This window comes from Dromiciops gliroides, chromosome 3, assembly GCF_019393635.1.
Source record: "Dromiciops gliroides isolate mDroGli1 chromosome 3, mDroGli1.pri, whole genome shotgun sequence".
Classification (NCBI taxonomy): domain Eukaryota; kingdom Metazoa; phylum Chordata; class Mammalia; order Microbiotheria; family Microbiotheriidae; genus Dromiciops; species Dromiciops gliroides.
In genome coordinates this window covers 86,515,224-86,527,715 of record NC_057863.1, presented here as the reverse complement: position 1 = coordinate 86,527,715, position 12,492 = coordinate 86,515,224, and the positions used below count along the sequence as shown (strand labels likewise).

Here is a 12,492-nt window from a genome sequence, read left to right as displayed (position 1 = left end):
TGGATTGAATCTGGGATTTAGGTGCACTCCAGGAAATTCTCCAAGCCTCCCCCCATTCTTCAGATCCTCAAAGTGAACAAAAAGCATCAGTTTCAAAGTGAGTGCATTTTCCATCCATGGATTGGCTTGTTTTGTTCAGTTCTATTTTGAGGACTTTGAGGTTGCAGTCTACGTAGCAACCAACCCACTACTTCCTTTCTCGTAAAACCAAAACAAAAAGTTATCCTTTCAGGTGCCTGCCGGGTGTGCACATGTATAGTACATGCATGGGATCAAAGCTACCTATATAAACTCTCGGACTCTGTGTGGGTTCAAACACTTTTCAAAGCTTCAGTATCCTGACAAGTTTCATTCTCCTTCCTGACATTCCGAGTCAGGTAACAACCAAGTTATGGTTCTCCTGAGATCCAGGAGACAAATGGGAAAGCTTCACCTTTCCAAGAACTGGCCCTGCACGGCAATGCTCTCTCTGCTTTTTATCCCAAGTATCTCCAAAGGTGAGTGCTTTTAAAAGACTTAACAGAATACAGACATCCACTGTTTCCATTCTAGAGCATGGTTTCACAGTAGTTCCAGCAGTTAAAAACAAAACTTAGGTGTCCTCAGCCCTGGGAAGCTCTGAGAAATGTTCTTTTCTGGGCCAGGCAGCTGAAAGAAGTCAGTAAAGAATAGATGGAGCTCTATGGATTGAGTGCCTAGCTCTGGCCTGGGTACCTCATAAGTGAACTGTAATTGCTTTCTGGTTTATTCATTCCTGATCAGAATGGGTGGTATCTTGAGACAGACAGTTTCCCATGTTTCTATGTTCATGTTGAAAAGATATATTGTTAAAAATTCTAGTACTTTTATTCTATCTATCTATCTATCTATCTATCTATCTATCTATCTATCTATCTATCTATCTATGTTGTGCTTATATTCTATCTTTTTTAAAGACAAGGATTTTCTAGTGGAAAATGGATATCCTTTATTCATTGAATCAACTATCGAGCTGGAAAAGGGCCTCATTGGTTGTGTTGTCCAATCCCTACATTTAATAGGTGTGGACCTGAGACCCAGGGAGGTTAAATGACTTATCCAATATTACTCAGGAAGTGGCATTTGAATTCTGCTCCTCTAAGTTCAGAGCAAGTATTTTTTTTTTTTTACCATCCACTGTTATTGCCATTATCCACAAATAGCCAAGTACAATGCTCTGAATACCTACAAGCATGATCATTATTTGACAATGATGGGATTCGATAGGCATAGATTTAACATTTTCAGGTCAAAATATCCATTTAATTAAACTGTAGGATCATTTCCATCCCACACCAATGTTGTTGTGTTTTTAAATCATATTTAAAAATTATTAGGAAATTTATGAAGTATTCACTCATGAAAGCAGTTTCAAGTCGAGATAAAATTAGTAAAAAAAAGTGGTTCATTTGACAGTTGGCATAAGGGATTTCATTGTTATTTGATTTTCATGATGAGTTTAAATATTTACTCTATTAATTGGAGCAAGTACCCTTGTCTCATATAGATGAAAGAAGTATACATAGCGACATGTAACAGGTTCATTTCCCAGATTTAAAAGTTGGTTGTTCCAAGGAAATCTCATACTCAATGCTCATTGTGTCTGATGGTTCAGCTAAGATTAACCAATCAACAAATATTAATTAAGCACCTACTATGTGCCCAAGCATAGTGCACATGATAGAATGATAAAATTATTCTTAGAAATTTGACATATAGTTTGTCAGAATGGACAATCCAACAAATTTGTTGATTTCACAGGAGAAATTATTATACATTTCTTGGATCTGTGGGATTTGGGTTAAGATTTTAAGTTATACTAGATATGGCTAAGATTCCTAAAAGAGTCATAGATTCTGATTTCACCCGTTTTCACCCATATAAAAAAGCGTAGGCTTTCCCAAAGGCTTGGTCTCCTTGGAAATTGGGTATGATTAAATTAAATGTTATGGGGGGGGGTCTCCCTAGGGTGGAGGAGAAGGGAAGCTTGATAGTTGAGAAGCTAAGAAATACAGCAGACAAAAGGGTCAAGAACGCCCAGGAGAAGAGGCACAAGGTACCACCATTTGGCTTTTCCCCCCCAGATAATAGGGAATGCACAATCCTTTCTTAATGCAAGTCTTGCCTCTCTGCTATGTGCAATCTGGGAAAAAGGAGAATGAAGGCATGAAGGGACTCGTGAGGGAAATGGTTGCAAAATATTAATGGTAGTGGATGTAGAGGCAGTGATGGGCCATTGGGGAAGCCCACAAGAACCTGGTTGCTTCACCCTACAGAGGAAACGACCTGGTGCCCTTTATTCTGTGGCTTTCTTCATGTAAGAGCTTCCCTTGCTGTGAAAAGGAAGCCCTCCTTGGCAAATGTGGTGGGTGGAGAGGAGAGTCACTCTTTAGCTATTGTTGCAGGGTTGAGTGGACGTCATGTTGCTCCTATAAGCCCAAAGCTTCAGTGTCCCTGTAGCCTGCACAATGAAGTCCAAACCTAGCAATTCCTAATCCTAAATGTGTTTTCCTTTGACCCTTCTGTCTCATCCAATGACCACATCCTCTCTCTCCCTTCATCATTCACTCCTAAAATTTTTGGAAAATGTTGACTATACCCACTTATTCCACTTATTCATTATCCTACTATCTCTGTAACCTCCTGCAGCCTCTTTCAATCTCTACCATTCTACAGAAACCACTATCCCAAAGATCTCCAGGACTACCCAACAAGCAAATTCAGTGGCCTTGGCTTGACTCTCATCCTAATAAACCTTTTGTTACTTTGGATGTGGTTGACCATTCCTTTTTATTGGTCTGATTTCCTCTCTTAGCCCTGAAGATAGTATATTCTCTTGGTTATCCTGTCCCTCTAACTTCTCTCCTTTATTTTGCCGGTTCCTTTGCTTCTTTCATACCCCTTAATGTGGGTGTTTTCTAAGGGTCTTTCACCCTCTTCTCTTTTTCTCCCCTCTATACTCTCTATTTTGGTGATCTCATTCATTACCATGGCATACTTTTATGAAGATGACTTGTACTAGGAATCTTAAGAAGCTGCCCTAACTTAAGTTATTGAGATGATGAAAATGACTGAGCTGACACAAGCAAGGGGTATACATTTTCATAAGAGGGATAGGAAAGATCACTTGGCCCTATAAGGATGAAATCAAACATAAGGCAAAGCTACCTGTTGCAGTTACCATTAGTAGATAGGTTCCTGATGCCTCTCTCTATACTCCCAAATTGAGGCTCAGCTCAGGTTCTGATCACAGCATTCAGCCCAAAGTAAGGGTCTCTCCAGGCCAGAGGAATAATGATCTTTCTCATGAGTGATTTTATTCTCAAATGGTAGACACTACATCACCCCTTTATTTTTACAACCTCTTCTTCCCCCCACTTCCCACCTAGTCTTATTTTATTTTATTTTTTTCAGGGGAATGAGGGTTAAGTGAGTTGCCCAGAGTCACACAGCTTGTAAGTGTCAAGTGTCTGAGGTCGGATTTGAACTCAGGTCCTCCTGAATCCAGGGCCAGTGCTTTATCTACTGTTCTACTTAGCTGAACTGCCCCCCCCAGCCTGGTTTTAAATAGAATTTAATTCTAGAATTTAAGAATTTATTTTTACTCTGTGGGGTGATTTCAAGGTCCTTACTGACATATGGTTATCATGTCTTAGAGAGCGGGGGAAGGTTTGTAGCAGGACCTGGCCAAAGAACACCATGAGTCTTGAGCCTATATCTCTAGTCCTAACCGCTCTTTTGGAGTCCAGTTCAAGAGTCCAACCAAGTAGTAGCTATTTCCACCTCAAACTCAATAACGATGCTTACTTCACCTTCAAAATTGCCCCTGACCACTGGTTCTATCTAAAGGCATAGCATTAGATCAGGGAGGGACATCATAAGTCATTGAATCTCATCCCCTCATTTTATAGATGAGGAAATTGAGACACAGAGGGAGTATCTTGCTTAGTATCATATAATTAGTAATGGTCAGATGCAAGATTTGAACCCAGGTCTTCCTGACTTCGGGTCCAACTCTCTATAGACTTCACAAAGGTTTCTTTACATTTACTAACTCTCCCATGTTTGTAACCTTGGGATTATCAGAGAGGGGGTATATTGTAGTGAGAGAAAGTGTGATATAGTGGAAAGAGCTGAACTTTTGGTGAGGAGGAGGTGTGATGATTTGAATATCAGATTGGACATACTAGTGGTGTGATCATAGATTAGTTCTTCAGACTTTCAGAGTCTCAGCTTCCTCTTCAATAAAGTGAGGATTGTAATATGATTAATTTTTCCTACGGTCAGCAAGGTGGCATAGTGGCAGGAAGGTTTCTAAGGCAAGAAGACCCATCTTCCTGAGTTCAAATCTGTACTAAGACACTTACAAGCTGTGTAACTCTAGGTAAGTCACTTAACCCTCTTGCCTCAGTTTCCCCATCTTTAAAATGACCTGAAAAAGGAAATGGAAAACCAGGCCAGTATCTTTCTCAAGAAAATCCCAAAATGGGGTCATGAAGAGTCAGACACGATTGGAATAACTGAACAACAAATGTCTCTTACACAGGGCTCTTAAAGGAAGAGTTCTTAAACAGCCTTAAAGAGTTATATTAAAGTTGATCAAGTTTTTGTGGTGTCTCAACACCTCACATACAATGAATCACAAATACTTTCAGTTCCATCTCTCCAATATTTCCTGTATCCAACCCTTCCTTCTTGTCATAAAAGATAAGTCACTTAACATCTCTGGGTCTCAGTTACTTTATCTTTAAAATAAAAAGATTGGAATAGATGATTCAAAGGTCTTCTCCAGCAATACATATATAATCCTATTCGCATTGAACTAGTCCTAAATAATACAAGACCCTATTTGATGGCCACCATCTTGGATTATTGCAATACTCTCCTAATGGTCTTTCCAATAAGAAAAAAAAAATTTCTCTTGGTATAGATTGGGTCACGTTACTTTTCTTCTAAAAAATAAGAATTGTTCCCTATTGCCTGCTGAGTAAGTTTCAGATTTCTTTGTTTGGTATTTAAGACCCATAACAAAATGATACCACCTTATGTTTCTCTATGTGGCAGCAAAACTGGTCCACAATCTATATACCTCTTGCATATCTTGTATCCTTCTACCCTGATGCCCTTGTTAATTCTGTTCCTTATACCTCCAATGTCTTTCTTTTCCACTTTGTCTGTTGCATAATTAACCCTCATTTAGAGTTATGCTTAAATGCACTTCCTTCATAAGACCATTTCAGATTCTACTCGTCCCTTCCCTTCTTCCATCTCAGTCAAAAACGGCCTTTCTGGTCACACCACACATATCCCTTTGTTTTGCAATTCTCCATGTAATACATATTATAATGATCCGTATTCTATCACTCAATACTAGATTGAAAGATCCCTGATGTCAGAGTATATCCTATCTAAATTTCCTATCTCCAACAGGCTTAACATAGCAATGCTTAATAAATATTGAACTATTGAATAAATGAAATTTTCCTTTTCTAATTCTATTCTAATTTCTATTCAAGCTTCTCAATGATGTGGTATTTTCCAGTGTTAATTCTCATTATTCACCTTTATAAACCTGGAATATTTACCAGTCTCCAGACAGGACAAGTCATGTACTTCTGGAGTTTTGATTTCTACTTGTTGAAATTATACTCAATCGTCCAGTTGAAAATGCAACCCACTCCAGTGAAGTCTTTTGTTAACCCCTGTCAAAAAATTAGCCTAGAACATAGCAACTTCTAGCTTAAGCAAGGCATAACTTTATCATTTACAACCATATGGGAAAGAGCTATTTAACAGAGACAGGAACACTATGAAGAAGTTTCTCAACCAACTGCATGAGGCAGCAAATTTTAAAAATTAAATTATTTTTATATTTCCATATTAGCCATGTTGCAAAAAAGAAAACACAAATAAAATAAAACAATAAAAATGAGGAAAACAAAAAGAAGTATGCTTTAATCTGCATTCAGAGTTCATCAGTTGTCTTGTAGGAGGTGATCAGCATTTTTTATCATGGGCTTTTTGAATTGTCTTTGACCATTGTCTTGATTATGGTAGCTGAGTCTTTCACAGTTGATCATTCTTACAGTATTGCTGTTACTGTGTGCAGTGTTCTCCTGGGTCTGCTCACTTCACTTTGCATCAGTTCATACAAGTCATTCCAGGTTTTTCTGCAACCTGCCTGCTCATGATTTCTTATATCCCAAAAGTATTCCATCACAACCATATACCACAACTTCTACAACTTGTTCAGCTATTCCCCAATTGATGGCTATACCTTCGATTTCCATTTTTTTTAGTCAACATTTTTGTACTCTTTTAAAGGTCTTAGACAAGATTAATGGAAATATATGAAATAGAGAAGATAATGGAGGTAAAACAAAGTGTTATCACTGAGACTTAAACAGCTATGAGAGACTTAATTGTTTGGGATGGTCTGAGAAAGAGGTAAAATAGTAGTGAATTATTAGTTACAGTTAGTAGCACAGGTACTTCCATTGTCCTGAAGAAAGCAAGGTTTTCTACTAGAAAACCTATTTCCATGGTCCTTCAGGAGAGAAATAGCTAGGTACCTAATGTCCTTTGCAACAATGCCAGGCTTCTAGAAGCACAGCATCAGAATAGATTTAGGATCTATTAGACCTAGAATCCTGATTACACATCCCCTCAGCCAGACATAAACACTCTGTAATTTATGCTTCTGTAGCACATTGCATGTATCTTTCTCTTTGCTCTTGCATCCTATTTAATATCCAGATACATACTATATATCCTTTATTAGTGTATAAGATCTTTGAGGGCAGGGATCTTTTCCATATGTCTTTGTAGCCCCTGAAGGCCAAGTTCAGTAATTTGCACATGCTAAGTCTACAATAAATGTTTAATGTATTGAATTCAATCATGGGGTGAGACATATCAGTTCATACATGGTGGATCTGAGTAATTCAAGTAACTTATCCCCCAACATCTTCCTAGTTGTACATTAAAGTATCTGAAATTCTACTAATGGAGATTTATTCTTTGACTCCTTGGAGGAATTGTAGGCCCTAAGAGTTCTAGTAAAATAAATAGGAACTGAAACAATTTTCTTCTATTGAGGACTTTAAAGTTTATAATGCTTTTTGTTCACAACTCTGTGAAGTAGGAGATACAATATGGTTCTTTCCATTTTACAGTTAAAGAAACTGAGGTCATATGAAATGAAATGATCTATGCATAGTCACAATAGTTTGTATTAGAGCTAGAGAGAGTAGTAACTAGCATGGGTGAATGTGTCTCAGGGCACTGACATGGGAGGTCAATGCACTTTTCCCCTACAAGCATACATTTCCTTTTCAAAATGGCTATTATTCCCATACCTTACCTTGTACTCTTCTGCTTGCCTTTTTTTTTTACCATCAATCAGTCAATCAGTCAGCAAATAAACACTTATTAAGCACCTGCTATGTGCCAGGCATTGACCTAGGCAATGGGGAATATAGACACAAAAATTATATAGTCCCTCTCCTTAAAGAGCTTGCATTTTATCAGGAGATTCAACATATAAATATATAAGTATATATATGTACATATACATATATGTGACACAGATATATCTATCTATAACATACATCTACACATACATATATAAAATTTGTGGGGAAGAAGCACTAGTAAAGAGGAGGACCAGGAAAGACAGCCATGCCAAAGATGGCTTTTGTGTTGAGCTTTGTATTCTAAGAGTTGGAGATGAGAATGGAATGAATTCCAGGCAGGTAGGACAGCAAATGCATAGAAGTCATTGAATTCAATGGAGATGGAGTATTGTGTGAATGTGTGTACAAAGCATGCTATGAAGCAAACATTTCCCAGGGCCATTACCTCAAACGGATCCATTTTCATGGCAATACCTTCACCAAGTCCCTGCAAATGAATGAGGACAAACAGCCCCTTCTTCTTGGGTGATGGTTGTCTCTGACACCATCAACTCTTTATTCCAGGTGAAAAAAAAATTCCTAGAGATGGCTCAGGAAGTAGGGCTCATATCTGCATCTTCTGAATCCTACAATTTGTTTCCAGTAATTCAGCTACTGTGCAAATATCTAACAATCTAGCACTTTTGTAAAAAAACAAAAGAAAACACCAGTGGACAGTAAGGTCCTAGAAGCACAGATGTAGGACAGGCTAGAATAGTGGGGTGGAATATCTAGATTGTGACAGAAGGTCTGAAAATCTACTTCACAATTTTGTAAAGACTCTTCCCCGATTAGGTGCTAACTCATGAAATCTTTTATTTTATTTTTAAATTTCTTTAATGTTAGCGGTACATGTGACTCAACCAGCAGTGGTCCTGGCCGACAGCAAAGGGGTTGCCAGCTTCGCGTGTAAATATGAGTTGACAAACAAAACCAAAGAGATCCGAGTGGGGCTTCTACGAAAGATGGACAACCAGATGGTTGAAGTCTGTGCCTCAACATACTTGGTACAGAATCAACCAGTGTTCATGGATGACATGCTTGAGTGCACAGGAAATGCCAGTGGGAATAAAGTGATGCTCACTCTCACAGGACTGAAGGCCTCAGACACTGGACTGTACATCTGCAAAGTGGAGCTCATGTATCCTCCTCCCTACTTCATGGGTTTGGGCAATGGAACACAGATATATGTCATTGGTGAGCAAAGCTATTTCACCCATAGGTCATAATAATAATAAAACGATATGTACATTGTAGAACTACCTGATTTGGCCTAATATCTAGAAACAACAAACATTATTTTGTTATTATGACTATTTTGTCATATTACTATTACATTAAGTTATTCATCGTTGAATTTGGAAGGTTACTTGGGTCTCTTGTGGGTCCTCTTGCAAAGGCATTCTTGTTACTAGTGTGCCCAAAAGTTAAGATCACGACTTCAAATATAATTGGGGTTGAAGAGGGAGTAGAGAAAGGGCTCTAAGGCATGTGGGTTAGCGATAAAGCCTTATGTTTTGGGTATGACATACTTGGGAAGTTATCTCAAGTTTCCAGATTCTTCATATATTATCTAATAATGGAGACACAATCCAAGAAATCCCACGTTCATTCTTTTTGTTTAAGCTTGTGAGGTCTTCCACAGTAGAGGGGAGTAGGGCCCTGACACACCTTTCTTATCCTAGACCACTATTCTTAGAGGCCACCTATGAAAATAGCTGGCTTCTTATGTATAGGGAGGCCTCCATCCATATAAAAAGAAGTTTCCTAAGTCACAATGTTTTTCATCTTGGGTCTGGAAGGGAATCTGGACGTCATCTTGTCTGACCCTCTCATTCTACAGGTGAAAAATGAAGTGATTTGCCTAGAGTGATATGGCTAATGAATGGCCAAGCAGGGTCTAGAGCCCCAGCTCTCCTGATTTCTAGCCCAATGATCTTTCTACCATGTCAGCTACATTGAGATTGTATTTCCCCTCTGTTTCAGATCCCGAACCTTGCCCGGATTTTGAAGTCATGCTCTGGATCCTGGCAATAGTGAGCTCTACATTATTTTTTTATAGCTTCCTCATCACAGCTGTTTCCTTGAATAAAATGGTGAGTATGACCCTGGTCCTTTCCCGTGCTGGGCTTCTCCCATTGTCAGATTTCCATCAGCCTAAAGTCCTGATACACAACTCAGCATTGTATCGAAGGTCTTTGGGGCTGAAGAGTCAGAGAGGAAGGGGAAAGACAGCGACAGAACAGCGAGAAGCAGTGAGGGTTCAGGGATGACTCATATTTTAGATCAGTGTGTTCAACACAGCAGTGTTTGTGTGCTTCTGAAGTGTTTCGCTTTGACTAACAGCTGGAGGAAGGCCACCTGGCTGCTTTGCTTCTCACCTTCATTTAAAATGAACTCTAGTGACTAGTCCCTGAATATTTGGCTGGTTTTAGGCAAAATTGGGGGCAGGGGAAGGAAAGGAAGGAAAAAAGGGAGAAAACCCCCATTTATTAAATGCCTTTTCTGTGCCAGGCATTGTGCTAAAAAATTGACAGTTGTGTTCTCTTTTGATCCTCACAACAACCTTTGAAGGGAGAAGCTATTATTTTCCATCTTGCAGTTGAGGAAACAGGTTAAGTTACTTGCCCACAGTCATACAGGTAATATAGTATGAGGCTAGATTTGAACTCAGCTCTTCCAGTCTGGCCCTAATGCTCTCTCCACTACACCACCTAGCTGCAAAAGCATCACTGTAGGTGACCATGCCTCCACTTTTTTGTGCCCCCCTTCCATGTCCTCCACCAAATGGCAATGGCCCAACTATGCATTCCCCTCATGAACCACATGCCCCCAAGATTTTCCATGATCCAACACTTTCTTCACATTCAAAAATTTACTATAGTTGGGTACTAGAGGTAGGTTTATGTAGGGTTACAGGCATCCTTTCCCCCCTGAAAACAGGTCTTTGTGACCTCCCTGTGGTTTTGTGAGGTCCACCACCTGTTTGTAATACTATCTAATTAGGAATAAAATGAAACAATCTCTTCCAAATGTTCTTGACTTAGGGTCTATAAAGCTCATAGAAAGATTTTTTTTGGGGGGTGTCTCTCAACTTGGATTAGAAAAAAATACATCTTTATTTTTATTAACCTTCATTTAAAATTTAGTGCTTTATTTAGTATTTTTAAAAATCCACTATTCTCTGAAGGGGTCTATAGGCTATCAGTGAAGGGGTTCATGACACACAAAGAGTTTAAGAATCACCACTCTCGGGAGCAGCTAGGTGGCTCAGTGGATAGAGCACTGGCCCTGGATTCAGGAGGACCTGAGTTCAAATTCAGCCTCAGACACTTGGCACTTACTAGCTGTGTGACTCTGGGCAAGTCACTTAACCCTCATTGCCCTGCCCCCCCCAAAAGGAATAGACACTCTATTCCAAAGCTCCCCCCACCTCAATTTTTGACAATCATGCACTTACTTTCTTTAAGACTCAGCTCCAGCAACACATCCTTCAAAAGGCCTTTCCTTCCCATCCCACCTTCTCAACTACTAGTGCTATCCCCTTTAAGTTACTTTCCAACTACTCCGAATAGTAATAATAATGTATATATTGTCACCCCCCCCATTAGTATCATCCTTAAGGGTACTGGCTGTTTTTCTTCTTTCTGTGTAACCCCAGAGCTTAACACAATGCCTATCACATAGTAAATGCCTAAAAAATGCTTGTTGATAGATATATTTGTGGATTTTGCCTCCCTTTCTTGCCACATACTGCTATCACACATGACAGTGCAATGGACTTTAAAACAAAATGAGGTGACAGAAATTAAAGATAGATATAGGAAAAGAGAAAAGTCACTTAGAAGAAGGCAAGGATTAATTCTGAGAACTGACTCATGATATTTGATTGCTTTTCTAATTCAATAGACTCTTACCCATTAGGCACTGTTGTAGACACAAATCAGCCAATAGTCATTAGCAGAGGATTTAGTGCCACCTTTTTTTGTTGTTTTGTTTTGGGCCTCTTTAAAGTTTCTTACCACACATTCTGCCCTCTTGTCTTATTGATGGGGAAGATGGTTCCCATTTTACAGAGATGGTAAAGGGTTCCATATCCAACAGTCCCAGTAATATAATCAAGAAGAGATTCTTGTTCTAAAAACTGCCCACCGTGTATCTTAACCACACCAAAAGAAAAGTTCAGTGTTGTACAATGGTCACCAATTCTCTCTCTCTCTCTCTCTCTCTCTCTCTCTCTCTCTCTCTCTCTCTCTCTCTCTCTCTCTTTCTCCCCATCCCTTCCTCCTTCCCTCCCTCTCCCCCCCCCCCACTGTCTCATAGCTAAAGAAAAGGAGCCTTCTCACTACAGGAGTTTATGTGAAAATGCCTCCAACAGAACCTGAACATGAGAAACAATTTCAGCCCTACTTTATTCCCATCAACTGAGAAAATGGAGTGGTGCACAGAGAGATGTTTAGAGATACTGAGATCTTCACTGTCATTGTAACCTGCTTTAAAAACAGTTTTTTGAAGGAGGGAGGGTAGAGGGTGGGCTTGAATGTGGGAGAATGAAGCAAACAAATAAACAAATCTCTAATTAAAATATAGCTGACTATAGAGCCCTAGCTAGGTATTTGGATAATTAAAATCCAAAGAGCAGGATGTCAGGAAAGAGAATGTTTCTGAAATCTCAAAGGCAATATAAACAAAATGGATACATTCCAGGAGAAAAACAAGAATATCTTGTGATATTGGTTGGTGGACCTAGGTTAGGGTGATGTATTAAGGAGGGAGGGAGAGGACTCCAAGGATGTTCAACCTTGTATTTTAAATGTGTTAAGCTTGTGTCTGAACAAAACCATCTTTTCAAGATTAATTATTATGTTGTCATTTTTTTCTCTTTACAAATGTTTTGTTACATGAAGATTTAAAAAAATATTGCAAATGGCTCTGTTTAAGCCAGTGATTTACTCAGTTGTATCAGTTGTATTGTACCAATATATATCCTTTATAAAGTCTGACAGCATTGTGTGCTGGG

General features: G+C 39.0%; 1 protein-coding gene across 1 annotated transcript; it reads left to right on the top strand.

Annotated features, from left to right (window-relative positions):
• Nucleotides 1-391: 391 nt before the first annotated feature.
• On the top strand, nucleotides 392-11,900 carry CTLA4 (cytotoxic T-lymphocyte associated protein 4). The gene is made up of 4 exons (XM_043997851.1): nucleotides 392-497; nucleotides 8,319-8,669; nucleotides 9,459-9,568; nucleotides 11,796-11,900. Exons 1-4 carry the CDS (start codon nucleotides 392-394, stop codon nucleotides 11,898-11,900), a joined length of 672 nt encoding a protein of 223 aa, XP_043853786.1.
• The last annotated feature ends 592 nt before the right edge of the window (nucleotides 11,901-12,492 follow it).

Bases quoted from the DNA above. Each gene is read 5' to 3' on its own strand.
- CTLA4 (XM_043997851.1), top strand. From the start codon at position 392: ATGGTTCTCCTGAGATCCAGGAGACAAATGGGAAAGCTTCACCTTTCC. The intron at 498-8,318 runs GTGAGTGCTTTT...CTTTAATGTTAG, and splicing joins TATCCCAAGTATCTCCAAAG to CGGTACATGTGACTCAACCA. The intron at 8,670-9,458 runs GTGAGCAAAGCT...CCTCTGTTTCAG, and splicing joins AACACAGATATATGTCATTG to ATCCCGAACCTTGCCCGGAT.